The sequence below is a fragment of the Daucus carota genome, chromosome 8 (assembly GCF_001625215.2).
Source record: "Daucus carota subsp. sativus chromosome 8, DH1 v3.0, whole genome shotgun sequence".
NCBI lineage: Eukaryota > Viridiplantae > Streptophyta > Magnoliopsida > Apiales > Apiaceae > Daucus > Daucus carota.
In genome coordinates, this window is record NC_030388.2 from 23,914,661 (window position 1) to 23,936,516 (window position 21,856).

The 21,856-nt window shown below is 34.0% G+C and overlaps 3 protein-coding genes across 5 annotated transcripts; all 3 read right to left on the reverse strand.

Moving 5' to 3' along the window:
* Positions 1–812: 812 nt before the first annotated feature.
* LOC108198396 (uncharacterized) lies at positions 813–1,664 on the reverse strand. Its single transcript, XM_017366151.1, has one exon. The coding sequence runs from the start codon at positions 1,662–1,664 to the stop codon at positions 813–815; it is 852 nt and encodes a 283-aa protein (XP_017221640.1).
* A 524-nt stretch (positions 1,665–2,188) lies between these two features.
* LOC108199946 (26S proteasome non-ATPase regulatory subunit 6) lies at positions 2,189–5,913 on the reverse strand. The gene is made up of 8 exons (XM_017367979.2): positions 5,604–5,913; positions 5,403–5,517; positions 4,332–4,422; positions 4,079–4,224; positions 3,772–3,991; positions 3,577–3,685; positions 2,617–2,785; positions 2,189–2,497 (listed from the first exon to the last, which is right to left on the reverse strand). The coding sequence occupies exons 1-8, from the start codon at positions 5,737–5,739 to the stop codon at positions 2,323–2,325; spliced, it is 1,161 nt and encodes a 386-aa protein (XP_017223468.1). The 5' UTR covers positions 5,740–5,913; the 3' UTR covers positions 2,189–2,322.
* Positions 5,914–12,463: 6,550 nt separating this feature from the next.
* LOC108197329 (tRNA-specific adenosine deaminase TAD3) lies at positions 12,464–21,742 on the reverse strand. 3 transcript variants are annotated; one of them, XM_017364911.2, is made up of 12 exons: positions 21,600–21,742; positions 20,609–20,676; positions 18,435–18,534; positions 18,006–18,057; positions 17,555–17,625; positions 17,107–17,228; positions 16,360–16,442; positions 15,368–15,467; positions 14,456–14,896; positions 13,698–13,810; positions 12,925–13,150; positions 12,464–12,717 (listed from the first exon to the last, which is right to left on the reverse strand). In XM_017364911.2, the coding sequence occupies exons 3-11, from the start codon at positions 18,529–18,531 to the stop codon at positions 12,928–12,930; spliced, it is 1,302 nt and encodes a 433-aa protein (XP_017220400.1). In that variant the 5' UTR covers positions 18,532–18,534; positions 20,609–20,676; positions 21,600–21,742; the 3' UTR covers positions 12,464–12,717; positions 12,925–12,927. The 3 variants fall into 3 exon arrangements, with proteins under 3 accessions (XP_017220400.1, XP_017220401.1, XP_017220402.1); XM_017364912.2 differs by lacking the exon at positions 21,600–21,742 and adding an exon at positions 21,523–21,541; XM_017364913.2 differs by lacking the exon at positions 20,609–20,676.
* Positions 21,743–21,856: the final 114 nt, after the last annotated feature.

Here is a 21,856-nt window from a genome sequence, read left to right on the forward strand (position 1 = left end):
AATGATTTGCCTGTCAGTCTTCTCATCAACAAAATGATTTGCCTGCACCGAGTTGAAAAGCCTTAGAGCTTCCAGCAGATTATCAGGAATAACAATATGCTCCTGCATGGTAATAAAATCATAGATATCTCTGTTATCAGTCTCGATGAGAGTCAAGTCCCACCCTCTCTTCTGAGCTTCGACGCACGCTGCCTGAATTCCAGCCATGATGGCCTGTTCTTTAGTGAGATGGTTCAAAGGACCCATGGCTTTCCAAAGGTCTTCACCCCATTCATTTCTGACCACAACGCCTACAGCAACTGAGTTGCCATTAGGGAGCGGGTTACGAACTATAGCGCAGTGAACGTTAATCTTGTAGAAATCAGGGTCAGGAATATCCCAGATATGCTCCATGGAAAAGACGGAAGGAAGGAGCAGATGAGAGAAAGATGGAAGAGAAAACACAAAGAGAAAAAGAAGAGCGAAGAGGAGACTAAGTAGGAGAAAAACCCTAAACCCTAGAGAAAAAGATGAGCTGGAAAGACTAAAAACACTGCAGCAAACTAAAATATACCCAAAAGAGGTACAGAAGGGACAAAAACCGCAGTGTACAAGCATAGGGACTGGAGATAGCCCGGAAAGAAGCCGCCCCAAGGAGTGAAATCTTGAGAAATCAGAAATAGAGCAGCAGGCTAGGCTACCTAACCAGTCATATCAAAACTGACCCGATAAACAGCTATCAGATTTGAAAAAAAGAAAACACTGTAAACAAGCCCGGGAAAAAGATAGAGTATCCAACACACTTTGTCCAAAGAGAGAGAGCCAGACTATCATTAAAACACCTGTGCTGACCAGAAAGCACTAAACTGATCCCTATTAAGTCCATCTTTTGCCAATTGATCAGCTTCATCATTAAGATCAGAAGGAACGAAATTAAGGCAAACAGAATTTTGGAATATCTCATTAATGCTAAAATCTGGAACTAAAAGAGGGAACGAATATTCCAAACCCGCCGAGATTGCATTAATTGCTACCACTGAGTCCGAGCAAATAACTGAATTATGCATGAGGCAAGGGTTTGACCTGAAAACTGATAGAACATGCAGAATTGCTTCTATTTCGGCTTCATGGATAGTGTATCCATAAGACGGAGCTGAGAAACAATACAAAATCTGCCCGCACTTATTTTTAATAATCCCACCTATGCCACCTTTTATACTTCCGTCGGACGTAGCAAGCCATGCAGCATCCACCATGCAAACCGTACTATACACCTCCTGTTTAAATTTCCAAAAATTTGTCATATCCCTAAAATGATGAACGTTAATTGCACCAACCGGATTAATATTCCATAGAGGATCAGACCCGAAGGGCATAATCTTCGAGGCACTTCCCCATTTTGAGATCCTAATGAAAATCAAACGAGTGAGCTCTTTTTCATTAATCTTTGACTTGTTAAAAACAAAATCGTTTCTAGCGAGCCAGATGGACCACAAAGAAGCTGACACAACCATACGCCAAATCTTGCTCACATGCCGTTGAGGTTTCAAAGAAAGCAAATATGGAATGCTGAAAGGTCTGCTTTTAAACGAAAGAGAATTTATCGACCACCAGGAGCTAATATAATTCCAAGTCCAATTAGCCAGAGTGCAATTCCAGAATAAATGCGAGAGCGATTCCTCCATATTATTGCACCAAGGGCACCTGTCGTTGATATATGATAACCTTCTGTTTAAGAAGAGGTTTGTAGGTAGAATTCCCCAGGCCACTTTCCACATGAAAGACAGAATTTTTGGAGGAACTTTGAGCGACCAAATTAGACTCCAAATCCTGGAATTAGCGCTTGAGAAGGGTGAAGCTTTGCTTAACACTTGAGCGGCCCTCGAGGTAGAGTAATTGCCATTGGTATGTTTCCAAATAAGTCTGTCCTCTAGCAAAGATGGTTTGATATACTTCCGATATATACGACACAATTAAATTTTTAAAAAAAATCAATATAACACAACAAAGCTTTTTCTTCAAAAAAAAAAAAAAGCTTCACCGATTTTCTGAAACATGTTAAATGCTGTCAGTAACTTCCACAAATTTTTTTTTTTTAAAATTTGCATTAAAGAAAATTGGGTGAGAATTCTATTGATGAAGGCTTGATATACTATTTAGAGATTGACTTGTTTTGGATACTATAACAAAAAATTTACCGGGATGCGCATTTAAGTTTTAAAAGCAATACTAGCGAAAAACAGAATCCAAGTTGCTTCATGCATCTGTTACATTCAATTTGTCCTTGGGCACTAAAATCAAACAACTGCATCAAATTCAAAACAATGAAATGCTGCATCACATTCAAAGATCAATGACGCGAGACAGCTTCTGGATTCTGTTCAGCAAGAAATCTCCCTGTTTGATAGTTGACTGGTAGAGAGCATTCTTTGAATCAGGTCGGTTAGTTTCTAATACTCCTGCAACCTTATCTATTTTACAGTGAAGCTTTCCTGCCGAAATGAAACGTGAGAGCTCCCTGAAGATTACAAAAGAAAATATAATAATAATCAGCATATGTACAAATTCTAACATGACTAAAATATATACACACACACCCATACAAAAGTGTATTAATAAAAAAATGACAGTACTTACAAATCAATAAAATCCACAGTTACTCCAAATGCCTTTGCCATAGCTTCAATAGTAACACTTTTGTATGATTCAAGAAATTGGGAATACACAACAGTCCTTATCTCTCTCATGTAGTAACGGAAATGTGGATGCAAATACCGATCTAATTTGATATCCTTTGTCAGGCCAGCTGCAAGACATCAAATCATTTCAGTTCTACACTGACTAGAAAAACCAATATGCACATGCAGAAAAGCTCCTATTATGGCACAAAAGTGCAGCTTAATATTGTGCAAGCTATTGTATTCCCAAAATTCAGCTCAAAGATTCGGCCACAAACCAGTAGCAGAACATACTATGCACACACACACACACACACATATCCACAATATTTTCACTAGCATGAAATGCATCGTTATTAGGAATTCATTCAGGATCCTCTAAATATGCATGCTCAAGATGAAGTTCCGTCAGCCTAAACATGCCCAGAGGTTTTACCATCCATAAATATGGCATCTTTCAATTGCAATAAGTTTATTAAAAGTTATGAGAGCCCTACGATGCCGACAATAATAACAGCCAAAAATTATGTGTAAAGGGTATTGCACTAGTGATTACCGAGTTATATGTCATGACAAGACTGGTACTTGCAATTTATGTTTTATAATTACAGATTAAAAAATCCAACACTATAATATATAATTCAGCAAATCCCCGCTAAAGATTCCATTTGGGAAGGTGCTTAATCAAAGGCAACTGATCATTGTATTGACCACATGAACATTAAAGAGATATCAACTGAAACCTTCAACATAGAACATAAAGCATAGAACAAGACGGGCTACAATAAGCAAAACAACAAAGATCTCGAGTTCTTTAAGTAATCAAGTTATATACTGATGCAACTATAAATAGTGTCATTCTACGACACCATATACGAACATGTAGTATCAAGCAATATATAGATATATATACACTCACCAAAAGCAGAAAAGAATGATTTGTATTGACAACCATACAGAGAATTCAAGAATTCTGATAGATGCGGGATTTTTCCAATTACTGTCAAGATCTCCGGAGCATCAACAACCTTTCAAATATCAACCAGTACATCACTAAATTGGTAAAAAAAAATCAGACTGTAAAAACCAGATTGATGCAGTAAACTTAAAATACCTTTTGCTTTAGGGAAACCCTATCTAATGTTATAATGCTTGCAAGAACAGTGTAACATATGAAGGTGTCATAAGGGAAAAGCTCGTAAGTCGTGAAAGTTGAGATAGAATCCAAGAAGAGATCAGCTGCCTTTTTAAAGTTACGCGTGGACATGCAGTACAAGCCTTCATACACCTTCAAACGATTTTTCCTCTCCCAGTCACCTCCCTCCTCAAACAATCTGTTGATAGTCAGTATTCATATGACCTTAAATACTACTTTTAAAATCCATAAATCCAAATGAAACAAGGCCTAAGTATATACGTACTTCTTGGCTTTGTCGATACTTTTTGAAATAAGATCAAAATCCATGTAGAAAAGACCTATTTGTAGGGTATAAAACACCAAGTCCATCCGCTGGCCAACTGCAACGGTTTTACCCTCAGTTACCTTCAGTTGTTCCAAGGCTTTAACCTATATTCATAAAGAAACAAGATATCAGCCATGAAAGGGCACCATTTTCCATGTGATAGCCACCCCCCAAAAAAGCACTAGACTGATGCCACATTGTTGTAGTTCACCTTGTCACCGATTCTAATATAAAACAAGGATTTAGCCAAGTGAGCTTCTCGAACTTCACTTTCACCCAAGTTTTCTTCAGCATCAGAGATCCTAAACAAAAGTATGAAACAAATTTAAATGTTAAGCAGACCCCTAGCTGATAACATAAAAATCACAGATGCACCTATACAATATACTACCCATAAACCTTATATATGCAAAATACTACTTGTAAATCTTATATAATAAAATAAATATGTTCTGTAAGTAATGCTGATGGTTAATATTTTCAAAGCATGAAATTTCTTTTCCTGGCAAAACACATATTCATAATAAAGATATGTGAAGAGAGAGAAGAGACACAGTCCATAAACAATAGAACTTAGACTCAATAATAGAAGAGAGTTTATTTTAATTTCATTGAAAATGTGAGAAGTAAAAACACTTTGGGGATGATTGGATAGATGGGGATGAGAATCGGGGATGAAAATGTGGAGTATGGGAATGAAGTGCATAGGAATGGGTATCTCTAGGGGTGTGGAAGGAATGATTTACCCACCAAGTGGGTATGGAGTTCCCATTCCATATCACAAAATGACTAGTCCAAACACAAGACATGGATTTGAGGTTCTAATTCCCGTTAACCGTCCTCGTTAGCCATGAACCAAAAGCCCCCTTTGAGTTTTCAGTATTGGCTAACTAAATTTGACGAAACTCTCTTAAACCTATTCAGACCTGGTTTTCTTATTGTTTTATACAAACTCCTACAGCACAATAATACATTTGGGAGCCATTTCCAACTGGTGGTTTTTCTAATTAATTTTGCACAGGCTATCATCATCACAAACGTCTCACAATTTAATAGTAAGAGATATAAAGGTTTAAAATGTATGTTTGCTCATCAGCTATGTTTGCTCATCAGCTAACAAAAGGGAAAATCCTTCCACCATAGTGGTTATGAAGACCTGGTGATACGACACGGATAATTCTAGTTAGGGTTTTAGTGTCTCGTGCTCTGACAACAAAATGATGTGCTGTGTCATACATACAAACAGATCCATCACATAATTAACAGAAAAGAAAACACTAACTTGTCATCGATCTTCTTCAACTCCTGGACATTCTTATCCCGCATAGAATCGAGAAGAGCTTGATCCAATTCCAACACACCAGTCGAAACCAAAGTCTCATAGAGCGTAGCCATATCTACAATCAACAACTAATAAGAAGCCAAACGAAACAAAGCAAACAAAATCATGGAACACAGATATGTATGTACGGAGTAAGCGTACCGTCGGCGACGACGGCGTCGAGAACCTGCTGACGGAGGCGAACTTTCTCGATGTCGTCAACATCCGGTAGCGTGAGGAGAAAGAGCTTGTCTGCTAACACTAAGTGAGCCTGTTGTTTGCCGTCTTCTCCGTCCATATCGCCGTCGTATGTGGTGGTGGGTGTGGGTTTGGGTTTTGTTGTTAAATAGGATGTGAGAAATGAGATCTGAAATCGGTTTAGATGGCTTGGACAAGGGGAAACTCTGCCAAATCGCCCCTGCCTTTTCTATCGCGGTTATTGGGCTTGGACCCAAATCCCCTCTTTGGTTTTCTATTTAATTAAAATTTCAAACTTTCATATTATATTTGTTCTTTTTATTATATTTAAATTTCTTTTTTCATAATTGTATTAATAGAAGACATTTCATTTAACTATGATAATTTTTTAATTAATTAGTCTTTAAAAATATATTTAAATGACGTAAGACATGTCTGATGGTACAACCTGGTTATTTACGAACCCACATTATGGGGCTATTTGTTCGACCGAAGTAAAAGTTGCTTCTAGCTTCTACTTCTCTTGATCCGTTTGTGTAAATAAGTAGAAGTATTTTTAAGAAGCTGAGAATACCGGGCTTGGTGTTGAGAATACGAAACATGAGATGATTCGGGCTCCAAGCAGATGTATTTAAATGGCAGACTGTAAAAACTTTAAGCGCAATACCGTCCTCCCGACAAGAGATACCGCACGTACAACGCTGTTCTCAGCATGGTGACACAGATAAACGGCAAATGGAAGAACATTCTTCTTATGACAACCGATGGTTTCATTTCTTATAGTCTTCGCCCTTTTGGTGACCTCATATAACTGTCATTTGCTAGGTGATGTGAATAAAGGTGTGACCTCTTTTCCCATTAATCCAGAAACAAACTTCATTATTTGTTGGAGTGAATTAACACAAGCTCTTGTTTCACCTGAAACAGTGATAGCAGACCCACACAATGTTTCACTTTGCTTTGAATCATTAATGGACTCTTGTCTCTTGAGAAGAACCGTATCAGACGGTCCTTGGTTTCCAAAAAACAACTGCATCTTCTTCCCAGTCTTATCAACATCGTTGTAATGATGATAGACAGTGAGGTTAACAGAAGCAACAACATCGTTCCTGGATAGAACGTTGCCATAACTCGATTTGGCACCTTGAATATTGGCATGAAATTTTTTCATGTCTGCATCCTTGCCGCCATAACTCGATTTGGCATCTTGAATATTGACATAAAGTTTTTTCATTTCCGAATCCTTGCCGCCATAACTCGATTCGGCAGCTTGAATATTGGCATAAATCTTTGCTAGATCTTCAAAATTTACTCCATTTTCAGAATTGATTTGAGGCAGTAGCCCCCGCGCTCTATCAACTATTTTTTTTTCTGATAAGGCATCAGAAATCTTTTTATTTAAAATATTCACTTCGGTCTGACGCCTCAGGATAGTGTTGTAGAAGATCTTAAACTTGTCGTTGAAATCATTATCACTTTTAACTGTATAATACGAGAAAGAACTAGTGACAAGTGAGAAGAGGAGAAAAAGAAAAGAAATTAAAGTCATTGATATTTTGTTTGTGAACAATTTAGTATCATTTACCAATGAGATATGTGATGCTTTTCTTTACTTTCGTCAATATATAAAGAATGTTTGCTTGTGTTTGATTAATCATGACAATGTTGTGGTATAGAAGTGCATCAGTATTAGCCTTGAAATAGGCAGCAAGTAATGATCAATCCTGATCGTATGAAAGAGTTGGTTACAGATTCAATATTTTCAGCAAATCAAACTCGATTTATATTTCAAATTTTGTTCGATGATTAAAATATACAATATGTACTGTTAATTTTTAGATGTACAATTACAAAATATGTTTCTGCATCGCATAAGATATTTTATATATATTACTAAAATTATATAGTTACTGAAAATTAAAAATAAATATTGAAATCGTATATTACTCTTTTACTTTTATATGAATAATAATATTTAACTTCTTCAATAAACTTATTAAACTCATTTAAATTAATCCAATATAACACAAACCTATGCATAAAGAGTAGGCCTAATAACGAGTATATTTTCTATGACTTTAGTTTGGAAATTTTTAAATGAATTTAATTGGGTCAAATTACAAAACACTTTTTACCTAGCAGACCCATGAATACTCGATTTGTCAGCTTGAATATTAGCATAAAGCTTTGCTAGATTTTCAAAGCTTACTTGGGGGCCGTTTGGGTTAGCTTAAAAAAAGTGATTTCTTACTTAAATGAGAAAAGTGGAGTAGAAGTGAAAAGTAAATAAGTTAATAAAGTGTTTAGAAAAGAAACAGAAGTTCTGAGAGAAAAACTAGTATTCTTAGCTTTTTAAAAGTGTTTCTGCTTATTTACACAAACAGGTCAAGAAAGGCAGAAGCCGGGAACAGATTCGGCTTCCGCGAAACAAACACACCCTCCATTTTCAGAATTGGAAGAACTAGTGACAAGTAAGAAGAGGAGAAAAAGAACAGAAACTGAAGCCACTGATATTTTGTTTGTGAATAATTTAGTATAGTTTACCTCATTATATATACAATGAGATATGTGATCAACAAATGGTATTTGAAGTTGCTAAGTTGTTAGAGATTCAATGCCATGAAAATTAGTAAGTTCTCTACGCTATTGCCTACATGCTGGCTACAAATGTGCAGTTATAGCGAAGGATTAAAAAATATGCATTATGTTAACTTAAACCAAACTATGCTCCATAATCAAAACTTATAAAAAGATTTGTTATTTGAACTAACGAATTAAGTATTAAATTGCAAATAAAATCACAAATAATTCTTATTATACATCAAAATAGGTTTAACAGGGGTTAATGATTTTGATTTTTATATTAAGAGCTGTTGAATTGTTTTTACTTTTTATAGGAAATTTCAACAAACATAAATCTAAATTTTGAAACGGTACTCATTGATTATAGGGACACAGAGTTTTTTTTGTTTAATGTCACTCTCCGCATGCTACAAATAGAGGCCATAAAAACTGAAAGAAAAAGTGCATCGGTAAAATATATATACATTTATCAGAGAAGTAAAGAAATTAATAGTAGATTTTCTACATGGTTTTTGGATGTAAAGGTTATTTACGAACCCACACTATTATGACATCGGTCGTGAGAAAGTGACAACCGGAACACCGGGCTTGGTGTTGAGAATACGAAACACGGGATGATTCGGGCTCCAAGCAGATGTATTTAAATGGCAGACTGTAAAAACTTTAAGCTCAATACCGTCCTCCCCGACAAAAGATAACCCACGTACAACGTTGTTCTTATAACAACCGATGGTTTCATTTCTTATAGTTTTCGCCTTACTGGTGACCTCATATAACTGTCATTTGCTAGGTGATGTGAATAAAGGCGTGACCTCTGTTCCCATGAATCTAGAAACAAACTTCATCATTTATTGGAGTGAATTAACACAAGCTCTTGTTTCACCTGAAACAGTGATAGCAGACCCACACAATGCTTCACTTTGCTTTGAATCATTAATGGCCTCTTATCTTTTGAGAAGAACCGCATCAGACGGTTCTTGGTTTCCAAAAAACAACTGCATCTTCTTCCCAGTCTTATCAACATCTTTGTAATGATGATAGACAGTGAGGTTAACAGAAGCAACAACATAGTTCCTGGACGGAACCTTGCCATAATTCGATTTAGAAACTTGAATATTGTCATAAAAAAATTTCATGTCCAGATCTTGCCGCCATAACTCGATTTGGCATCTTGAATATTGGCATAAAGTTTTTTCATGTCCAAATCTTTGCCGCCATAACTCGATTTGGCATTTTGAATATTGACATAAATTTTTTCATGTCCGGATCCTTGCCGCCATAACTTGATTTGGCAGCTTGAATATTAGCATAAAGTTTTGCTAGATCTTCAAAACTTACTTCGCAGCCGTTTGGTTTAGCTTAAAAGAAATGATTTCTTACTTAAATGAGAAAATTGGAGTAGAAGTGAGAAGTAAATAAGTTAATAAAGTGTTTGGAAAAGAATTGAGAAGTTCTGATTTTTATATTTAGAGCTGTTGAATTGTTTTAATTTTTATAGGAAATTTCAACAAACATAAATCTAAATTTTGCAGCGGTACTCATTGATTATAGGGGGCCACATAGTTTTTTTTGTTTAATGTCACTCTCCGCATGCTACAAATGGAGGCCATAAAAAATGAAAGAAAAAGTGCATCGGTAAAATATGTATACATTTATCAGAGTGTAAAATGATCGGGGTGATAACGGGTACCGTGTACAAGTCTCAGATCATTTTATTTATGTACTGTTCAGATTTCGGTATAATATACTTTTATTCGGATATAAATCAATCCCGAATATTGAAAATCCGGATTCAAATCAAAAATGAGTCAGTATCGTATTTTTCTTTTTTTTAACCGGATAATTTGTGATCCATCGGATTGGAGTCGAATATGATCCACTATAATATTAAAAAAATTATTTTAAAATTTATAATGATAATTTATTCCAAAATATGTATAATATTATATAAAAAAATAGTCAAAAAGTAATAACTTAAATAAGATATGTTAAGTATATACAATTATAATTTTTCTATTTTAAGGGTGTGTAACAATATGAATTTATAGAAAGTATATATCATATTTTCTGCCAGATTTGACATATATATAAAACGGATATAAAATATATATTATATTTTTGAGTTGAATATAATCTGAGATAACGGATAGTCCGGACCAGTTTTAGGATTATATTTATCCATCCAGGTATAATAGAAGGAAGAAACGTACGGTAGTGAAAATGATTCATAAGTCATATTAGAATAATATACCAAGTCATATTAGAATGATATACTGATGTATAATCGGTGTGATATACAGGTGTGATATATTATAATGATATATTATAATTGGTGTGATATACATTTGTGTGGTAATGCTCTTCTTTGACCCAACTTATTCATATGCCAAAATGGAATAGCAATGGTCTTTCACTTTTGAAGTAGTTGTCTGGATGTGAGTTTTCATTATTTACCCACTAATGGGAATCTAGTTCCTCAGGAGTCAGGACAATCAATTTGTAAGAGTGAAGCTTATGATCTTGCACACTAGCTTGCTTTCTTCCTTTTGTATGAACAGAATTGCAAGTTGCAACCACCTTGCAGCATTCTGCTATCTATTTTTCCTTGTACAGTGCCAACCACAGTAGTCAGTGTTATTCTCTATGGTTTTAATACGCAGAGAGGAACTTCTAGGTCATCTATTTCCATTAGGTTAAATCTCAAAGTGCTCACCGAAGTGAAGAACTGGTATCAAATTGGTCATCAAACTTAACGAGGTATCACTTAAATCACTAAAGTCAAAAAAAATATCAAATAGATATCTCAAATATGTGCTCGAGAATTAAAAATTGTATCTATGGATTTCTATACGTTTTTCTTAAATGCTTTCGCAACCAAATGAAAGTTATGAATTTTAGTATTTTAGATAATATAGTGAGATTTTTAAAATTTGATCTACTAATTGTTTTTATTTAAATAAAAAATAACTACAAAATTAAAATTAAATAATAGATAAAATTTTAAAAATCTCATTGTATTATCCAAAATACTAGAATTTATAAATTTTCATTTGGTTGCGGTAGTATTCAAGAAAAATATATAGAACTCCATAGATATAATTTTTAGTTTTCAAACACATATTTGGTATCTATTTGATATTTACTTTGACTTGAGTGATTCAAGTACGGTTCAAAATGTACGGTTCGGGCCGGCGGTTCATCAGTCAACATGTGTCTTTGTCACTTATCGAGTTACTTGCTTTTTGTTTTTTTGTTGTTTTTTTAATTTTAAGTTTATTTTGTTTTATAATAACAGGTAAATTTTAACAATTCTTTAATATTAAAAATTGGATAATAAAATTTTATATGATATTAGTTTTGAAAATTATTTTTGTTTAGTGTTATTATGTAATTAATTATCAATAAAGTGTAAACTAATAAATAATTACCTAAATTTAAAAACTTAACCGAAATAAAAATAACTAAATTATTTTTAAAAATAAAATCACCTAAATTTAAAAACTTAACCGAAACAAAATTAATTAATTTTATTGCAAATAAAATTACTGAAATTTAAAAACTAAAACGAAATAAAATTAAGTAATTTTTTTATATAGTAAATGAAATAAACTAAACTAACTAAACAACAACTAAAATTAACTAAATTAACGAAATAAAACAAAAACTAACATATTAAAACCCATGTAAAAAGAACAGAAAGCAGAAGATTATATTTATATTACAAAATTTTGAAGCCTCAATATAACACATTAACATTTTGCTGACTAGCTGTCGCTGACCAGGGAGTAGGGGGTAGGTTGTAGTTTTCTTGTTCAAACCGCGGTTCCGCGGTTCTACGGTTCAAACCAGGCCGGTTCCACAGGTTTCCGCGGTTCCGGGCCGGTTACGGTTTGGTCTCCCATTTCCCAACCCATATTCGGCACGTGCTCAGTATCGGTTCAGGTTGGTTTTGAACCGGTCTGTGTTTAGACGGTTTCGGGCGGTTAAAAACCCGGTTCGGGGCGTGCCGGTTCGGTCGGTTCGGCCCGTTTGGCCAATCTCTACTTCTGGGACTCCACCGCTATTTTTCTTGCATTTGGAAACAACTATCTGTATTACAACTGATGAATGAACCGGTTACCTGTGGGTTATGTCTCTGTTTACCTGCCCAGCTACTTCATATTAGATCAGCAACTTCCGATGAACCTTTTTATTTATAATCCATACACCCAACGGTTGTGCACCTCTTGGAGCACTCGATATTTTATCATATGGAATTTTTAATATAAATTGCTCAAATTTAGTTTGGGTTTGATGCTGAATGTAGACAAATGTCGGTATATTAACCTATCATGTATCAGCCATTCTTTTATGTAGTACAATTCATTTTACTAAATATTTAGTGTAATTGACCTTTCTACAGTACAAAAATTTCCAACAGCTGGGGGGGACTGAATAAACATCTTCCTCGCGGTATGGAGGTTCAATCACAAGTGAGATATTTCTTCCAGTGCACCTGCAAAGGGAACAAATATAAATGTGAGGCCATAATATATTAATATATACATATATAGCCAGACGCCAAACTATTGCGGGAAACAACGGGCAATTCTGGACCAATAGAGCTACAGGCAACTAAACTTTTTGATGTAAATACCACAGTGGTATGAAAGTGTTCCCTCATATAAAAATACAAGGGGCGTAATTAATTGCAAGCACATACCTCCTATGAAACTTGCGTTTTGTTTTTATCACTTGTAGAAACTGCAGTGACAACATCACCTCTATCCAATATAGTTTCTGGTAAAAAGACTCTGAAAACAGCATAGTGGTGATTTAAGCTTTTCTCTCCTTGCAATCTGTGCAAACTTCCTAGTGCCCCGGCATTGAGATTAGGAAATGCGTAAAATATACGCTTAATCCGTTGATGAACAAGTGCCATAGCACACCTATCAGATAAACCCAGAAAGCATCAGAGATCCCAAAATCAATAAAAGAAAGATGGAGAGGGAACCACAAAGCATCAGAAATCCAAAATTAATTAAAAAGAGAGATGGGGAGGGAAACAGTAAACACAACAGCAACATCAAACAGAACTACAAAATATGAGTTCCTTAAAGTGCAAAATAATTGGTTTTGAAGACATCTTTTTGGCAAATTTTTACATGTTAAAGAAATAACGATATTATAAAACCACTAAGGAGTCATAATGGCTACAATGATACAGTGTGTATTTTATACTTAAGCCACCGTCAGGATATGCTCATCTGGGAACACAACCTCACATTTGGCACATGAAATGATTAATCGACACTCGCAAAAAGGTGTGCAAGAGAATCGAGAAGGTTAGTATAACATGCAGCCTACAGCATAGGTAAACCTTTCTTCCAAAGTTCCAGTAAATACTTGATTTAAGTATCAAACTTGCAGCCACACGCATCTCTCTCTGTAGCAAAGTAGTACATAAGATATAACATAAAGAATCAAAGAACTTACATAATGCATGGTTCCCAAACAAGGTATATGTCACAACCAGTGCACAAGTATGGTCTGACTGGCATGGAACCACAGGCATTAGGTTCGATATTTTGTATTCCAAAATCCTCTACCTGAAAAAGCACCTTAAGCTGGGTGAGACTTTGCTTATTAGATTGTACATTAAATTAGTTAATCATGAAACAAACTTTTTGCACTCCGATGACTTCATTTAAATCTTTCATTTTAACGGTGCATGAAGTTAGATGAAAGACTATTAATTACCTCCTTTCCTATACAAAATATTCTTTTGGACAAAAAAAATCCATCAAATTTAGCAAATTTTGTCCTTACATTTTTATAATTTTTCTGAATATTACATACTAAATTATATAAATATAAACTATATTCCTCAAATGAAATAAGACAGCCAAAAGTTCAGTAATCTAACCAGAATACACCCCATTATTCCTCAACACTGATGTGTGGAGAAAAATTGTATTTCATCATAATTACCAGATAAAATATTTATAGGGGTTACTACTGCAGATATGAGCTTTACTTTTATTATATAAACAACCCTTTTAAGTAACAGAGGATATTTACTTGATCCATTACATTTTACTAACAGTGTACAATACTGTTGTTGTTCAACAAAGACATGACATGTAACGGCAGATTGATGCATAAGAGTTGGCTCATTATGTTGCAAGATGGTCCAAATTTGATACTTTCTAAATACCACCACGTTACAATGAGAAGGGATATAATAGGCTTACCTTTGTTTCAGTCTTTTGCTTTTTTGAAGAAGATACTGTACCATCCATAACATCAGCCTGACAGCATTTATCAACTATGTGTTCACTAGCAGGGAAGAGATATCTATCTCTGGCAGCAGAATTTTCGATAGCTACCATAGTAGCATGGTGAAAAGGGTGGCGGAAACAACTTGCTTGGGACTGTTGTTCAGCCCATTGCCAAGGATGTAAACAAGAAACATCACTATATGTTCTCTTCTGTTCATTTATGGAAGAGTGTGAACTTGAAGTTGTATGGGTTTGCGGTCCCTGAATGATGGGAGAAGACATAGTTTCAAATGGTTCTAGGTACCCTTCTCCAGTACTGTTCCTTGTTGAAGGATTCTGAAAAAAAACCTGATCACATGATCTTGCTACCACTTGATTAGACGTTGGATTCACAATAACAGCAGCATTTACAATCTGCAAGGCAGATGCAGATACCATGTGGCAGAGAATAAGCTGTCCACCAATAAATGACGGTAATAGCTTAAACATGGTAAGCTGTGAATTGCTAAAGTTTAATGTTATCAAGGGTCTAGCTTTCAGTTTGAACTAACATTGACTTTATATGGCAATGCAAGAGACTTCGGTATATTTTTTCATGCATGGTTCATATATGGACATCAAAAGTTTAATATAGTTTCTGAAAATAGGTAACTCTTATGATATTCAAAACGTTGACTTCTGTGTAATTAAATCCCCGTTATAAGAGAAATTGCATGTGTATGCCTGATCATCTCAGACCCTAATGCAACAAACTGCAAAGGACTTGTCCACTACAGACTTCATCCTATATATCCATTTGTCCATTACTAAGAGTACAGAAAAGACAAGTTCCAGCCCCTAAGAATCTATTATATGGTATAATTCGTGATAAAGGCATACAATTACCTGACCATCAACAGATTTTGCCAATTCAATAGCTAATTTCATGAACTCAAAAACTGATTGTGAGTTTTCTTCACTAAATCCAGTGATGCCGTCTATATTGCTGTGCCAAAAAAAAAAAACATATACGTAACAATCAGAGTAGAATTTAGACAGTAAATGACCCTTTTGATAGTTAGAAATCAATTCAACTCATGTTCAAGTTTAATTTAATCACTGATCTTTGAACTTCTCAGCACTTTCTAGTTCTTAAGCAAAACTAATTATACTGGCCAAAGTATGTACCGTATCATGTTCGAGTTCGACTGTAAACAAAATAATTGAGTTTAGCAAAAAAAAGGTGAAAGTGAAACTAATACACACAAGATACCACATGATGAGTTCATAACTGATTTATTATGCAACGTATTACTCCACTGAAAACATTACAAAGGGCAACTAGTAATTCAGCTTATGACTAACAAAGTTCTTGCTATATCCATAGGTGTTTTAAATCCAAAAAAGTTTCTGACAATATTTCTTAGATAACAAAAAAGCTATTGTGATTAGAGATTTGAGAGTTAAAGTTGCAGAAGCTAACACGCAATACTACACCAGTTTCCTGAGAATAAATCTGAGAATCTGTTTGTGTCTCTACTGGTTCTGTTGAAATGTTCCATCAACTTTTCTGCCGACCACCAGTAGTATTTATATTTTGAACTTAAAAATAGGTTCCCAATGTGGTTGGAAATTTGGAATACTGTCAGAATCCTCTAGATAAAAATAAATAAAAAATACTGGAGTTGTGGTCTAGTTCATTAGCAATATAAAGATGAATGATAATTTTTTTAAAAAAAAATCTTAAATCAACAAAGAGGGCAAAAAGCGTTTGCACCAGAGGAAAAAGTTTAGAATTTTAGATGATTTAGCCAAATGATACTTTAAATGATCTGAAAATTAGCAAATAAACTATATTTTGTAAGAAAACTACTTAGCTTAGATGACAAACGACATACTAGGTTGGTGGATGATATGAAGTTGGCCATAGCTTGCACTGTTCTTCCCATTCTTCTTCTGATGTTGCTGCGTGTTTGGATACCTAACAAGTTTGACAAAAAACAAACAAAATTACCACTATTTACAAGAATAAACTACTGATATGACATAAATAAACTACTGATACGTCATAAATAAGGAATAGAGAATAGAAAAGTGGCTAGATAAGAAAACTTAATTATCAAGGTCAAGTGGATTCAATAAAAAGTCTGCAGAGATCATAAATTATATTCAACAAGTACATCAATGACTCCTGAAAATGTATGTAGAACAAGGCAGTCAATCATAACAGTTACAGTTATGCCTATTCTCAAGCCCTCGACCAAATCAATGTGCTTATTATGTGTGGTGTAAAATAATTACATGAATCACATGTATCAATGACTACGAAAAATCTTAAAGACCAGGGTGATATGAACACATAAGGATCACAACACTTGAAATTGCTCAAGTCTGAGCACAATATGGTAATAAAGTTGGTCACTAATCGAAATGTACTAAACCAAAGGATACATTTTATCAACAAACAAAGAAAAGTAGGAATAAAACTAATATCTCTAGGAACAGACCCCACCCTATTAGTAATCTAATGGATCAAAACACTTTAAAAATGCTTTGCACAGCTAATTACATGAACAGATACATCCCTGAAATTTATATCAAAAAAAAAAGTGGGAACGTAAAGTACGAATTAAAGGGTGACCTACTTTTGTGATAAATGTACTCAACTGGTATGACTTAATAAGCTCAACCATATCACTGGGTATGTTTTCCAACTGGCCACTCTCATCAGAAGCCAGACATAATATCACCAATAATTGAACATTTCCTGTAAATTTGTAAATGCTTATAGTCACCACCGTATTCCTCTGGATCAGGACATATGCATGACAAGACATGTACTAAATTAAATATTAAAAGAATGAAGCTCTTACATCCTCTTTGTTTCTTATTTTTTTTGTCATATTTTTTTTGCAATTCATAAGAAAGCAAGTCTCATTGGTACTTAAATAACAAGTACAAAGTACCAAATCAATCAACACATATCTCCTAAAGCATAAACAGATTACAGATCCTTCCATATTTATATATTAAAAATCCACAAGAAGGAAGGTATATGATATTAAATATGTAGGTATCTGAGTTAAAGCACACCTTCAACACACTTCTTGCGTATGCGCTTCACATGACGAAGATCTTCGAGAGGAAAAATCTTATTCAGCTTCCTAATAACATTCAATTTGTTTCACATGTTAAGCTATAACAATCCAAATTTAAGGTACTAAGCACTTTTTCAAGTAAATGTAACTATGATAATGTGCAATATGTCAGAAAATTTCATATTTTGGCCTTGGACAATATTTTCTCTTCCACAAAAAAATAAAATAATCTCATTTGTCATTTTTTTGGCACAAAAGAAGTAATCCTCGTATTAACATAATAATAACAGATTTTAGTACGAATTGATGGCACGAGATTAAAATCATTTTTTATCAGTCTTAGACATCGCTACATTGAATAAAAAACTTTTGAAAATAGGACTGTTTTTGTGAAATGACGATAGCATGTAAAAAGAAAAACAAGGACCAAAATTATTGTCACATACCTTATAAGTGTGTTAGCATGTTTCGGATTTATTATTGAAGCATAGGCATTCACTGTACCAGTACAACAAAAAACATTATAACAATATAATGGAGAGATAACTTGATACAGACAAACACACTATAGAAAACTACTACACATATTAAAAAACATGATCTCCTCGCCCCCACTTTCAATCTGTATTACTCCAAGGATCTCGACTGGAATAGAAAAACTGAAACAGCCCTTTAAAATCGTAATTATGATTTACAGAACAAACACACACACAAATTATTTTTTATCATATTCGTAATTATGATTTACAGAACAAACACACACAAAAAATATGTTTTATTATATTCGTAATTATGATTTACAGAACAAACACACACACAAAAATAATGTTTTATCATAAATTGCCAGAAGAATCATGTACATCGTGAATGTTTACCTGTGGGTTGCAAATTTGGTGGAACAGGTGCCTTATCTGGAATGTGAATAATGTTCCAGTACTCCTCATTCTCAATGTTTCCATCGGTACTTGGCATTTACTGATATTCAATATAAGATGAAGTCTTAATTTTCTGAGGAAAAAGACTATATACTAAAAAAAGAGTTCAGGAAAATGAAAAACCATACAGCTAAGTATTAGGTGATAGTATAACAGCCTTGTTTAAAAAATTTAGGCAATTACAATTTTATCTTTGTCGAAAAACAGTAATGATGGGTGGTTACCAAAAAGACTAGAGATTTGAGTGTAAAAGCATCTCCAATGGTGCTCTTAAATTATTCTTTAAAAAATAATATAATATATGGCTCCTAACAAGTTAGAGCATGGGCTCCTAAATCATTCTTTAAGAAAACCTTCTCGAGGATGAGTTTTTGGAGTCTGTGAGTTTGCTCCAAGAAGCAACAAAAACCAACTAAACAACATAACCAAAACCAAAGGAGTTCTTAATGGTTCAGACATCGTACCAATTCCAAGTCTCTAAACCAAAATGTATAGTATGTTTCAGTATGTTTTATAGATTAAAAGAGAACTTATACAACAAAGAATAAATATGTGAAAATATTAAAGTGGATGTTGTTCGTATGTGTTGTATTTTTAGAGAAGGTTGTGTAGCTTCTTGGAACAAAAGGAGGGATAAAGAAGAAGGTACAAGTGGCGGGGGTAAAAGAATTGACTGAGTCGACATTTCACAAGAAAAACAGTGTGCTTTGTAGCTTGCTTAATTTGATTTTCTGCTGCGATCAGGTGAGAAAATAAAATATGAAGGACTAGTGGGTGATGTGATGAAAGAAAGGAGCAGCTAACAATGTTTCTGTTTTGAATTAATTAATGTAGGAGCGCTGGTGAACATGATATTATTGTGCCTGTTTTGACTTTGCTAGAGTTTTGTAGCAGTTGTGTGTCAATGAGTGTTTTGTTATTCAAATGTAGCCTATCAATCATGGTGAACCAACATGACTTGTTTATGTTTGTCTCTTTTTCTGGTCAATTTGTGTATCATTGGGAGTCTTTTTGGACCAAATTGGCACTTGTTAAAAAGGTAAACTCATTTTATTGGTTTTATTTAGTGCTCTCTTGGATAGAAGGTTTGTCACGTATTTTAAAACTCTAATATAGTATAATTTCATAAATTATAGTAAAAAAAATTTAGTAAAAAAAAATTTACTGTTCAAATATTAATTCTAAGAAAATTTCAAAACAAAAATATGAAACTATATTTTATGTACGTATTAAAATGTGCATCAAGTAATGATTTAAAAAAAAATAAGTTAATAATATAAATTAAATTATTTAAGTTAATAATAAACAATATAATTTTAAGTTAATAATATAATGTATTAACAAGTTAATACATTGAATATACTACTCCAACCCTACTCTTTATACTTGCTCTCTGTTTATTTTTTTATTATTATTTGAAAAAAAGATCAGGGAGAAAAGTGAATAGAACTGAAAGGGAGTGGATATTATATTTGATAATAATAAGTTTAAAGCACCTAGATGCTTTTTAAAAGAAAGGAGAGAGAGGAGGCTTCCCATTGGAGCATTAATTTTTCAAATGCTCTTTAAATTTAGAGTAGGAGCTTTTGTAGAGAGCTTATTAGAGATGGTCTTGATAATAGACTCCACCCCTACTCTTTATATGTGTTCTTTATCCATATTTTATTATTATTTGACAGAAAAGTTGGGGAGAGAATGATAGAGAAGTGAATGGAAATAGAATGGAAATGAATATTATATTCGACGATAATAAATTAAAGGAAATAGATGTTCTTTAAAAAAGAAGAAGAAAGAGAGGAAGCTCTTAGATTTATAAAGAGCCACCAGCCCGTTGGAACTCTGATTTTTCACATCCTCTGTAAATTCAAAGTTAAGAGTTTTATTGAAGAGCCTATTGGAAATGCCCCTTTAGTAATTCCACACCATTTCATCTGCACTATAGCTATGTTTAAAGATCAGTGACATAGATGTAAAGAATCTACAAATATATGCATATACATACAGGAATGCTTTGCGAACTTTCAAGTGCTAAATTTCGGAACAAGATATATTGTAAATTTCCCGATGAAATCAAGCACGTAAAGTATGAATACAAATCTGAGAAAGAGACGAACCTTGGGATGACTTTGAAAAGAACGGGCGATAGCAGATGTGGCCGGAGTCGCGGTGAAAAGGGGATAGACTGTGGAAGTGTGGAGGAGTACAGTTAAAAAAAGAGGGGGAAGCGAACGAGTGCTCAAAGGGGCAAATATATTCCTGGAATCTAGAAATCCATGTGAAAAATAGGAATTTTTTTTAAAATTCGGTCGGTTGGGACGTTGGGTTTTAAATAAATAGTCAACACCACTTCACCTATATATATAATTAAATTTATAAATTATATATTATATATTATAATTAATACAGTATATAAGATATATAAAAATATGTGACACAAATATAAATTTATATAATTAATGTGATTCAGACTATTCAGTCTATTCGGTACAGATTGAAATATTGTTTTAGAAATCAAATTTGCATCGTTCGTTTCGATTTTTTGAGTTTATTCAACAAATTTTCGAGTTTGTTCAACTTTAGTCAAGGTATAAGAAGTTACAAAACATACATATATAAATTAATTCAGAGGTATTCTCGATTGTACACTTGCGTAATTGACTTTTCCTTATGATAGTCATCACATTTTTCACTTCTATCTCAGGTAATCCTATATTTACATTTATGCGCATATAATGCCCTCGTATTAGGGGTGAGCAAACGGTCGGTTCGGTCAAAAACCGAACCGAACCGAAATAACCGAAAACCGAAGCTTCATTTTTTTAAAAACCGAACCGAACCGAACTTGCCTTTCAAACCGAACCGAAATCGAACCGAAATACTTCGGTTTCTTCGGTTCGGTTAATTTTAAACCGAAGTTTTAAAAAAGAAGAGGCTGCAGCATTTGAATTTTAGGATTAGCTAACCATTTCTACTTGTATGTTTGTAGCCAACCCAGTAAAATACAAAACATCAATACTAGACGACCGACCTGGAGTGTGAATTGATTTTGCCAGTGTTCCATACATTTTGCTTTTCAAAGAAAAGAAAAGAGGTACCGAGCAGTACCTGCTGTCTGGTGGTGTCGTCGGTCGTGGTGGTGGCAAGGATCAAGACGCCGGTGGAGTGGTGGGTGGTTGCGTAACAGATGAGATGGGCTGTAGACTTGTAGTCGATTAAGGCTTTAGGTTTAAAGTCTTTAGGCAGACATAATAATCAGTAATGTATATAAATTATAAATATAATTTAAAAATTATATATATATTAAAAACTTCGGTTATTTCGGTTAAACCGAAATTTTGTTTTTAAAAACCGAACCGAACCGA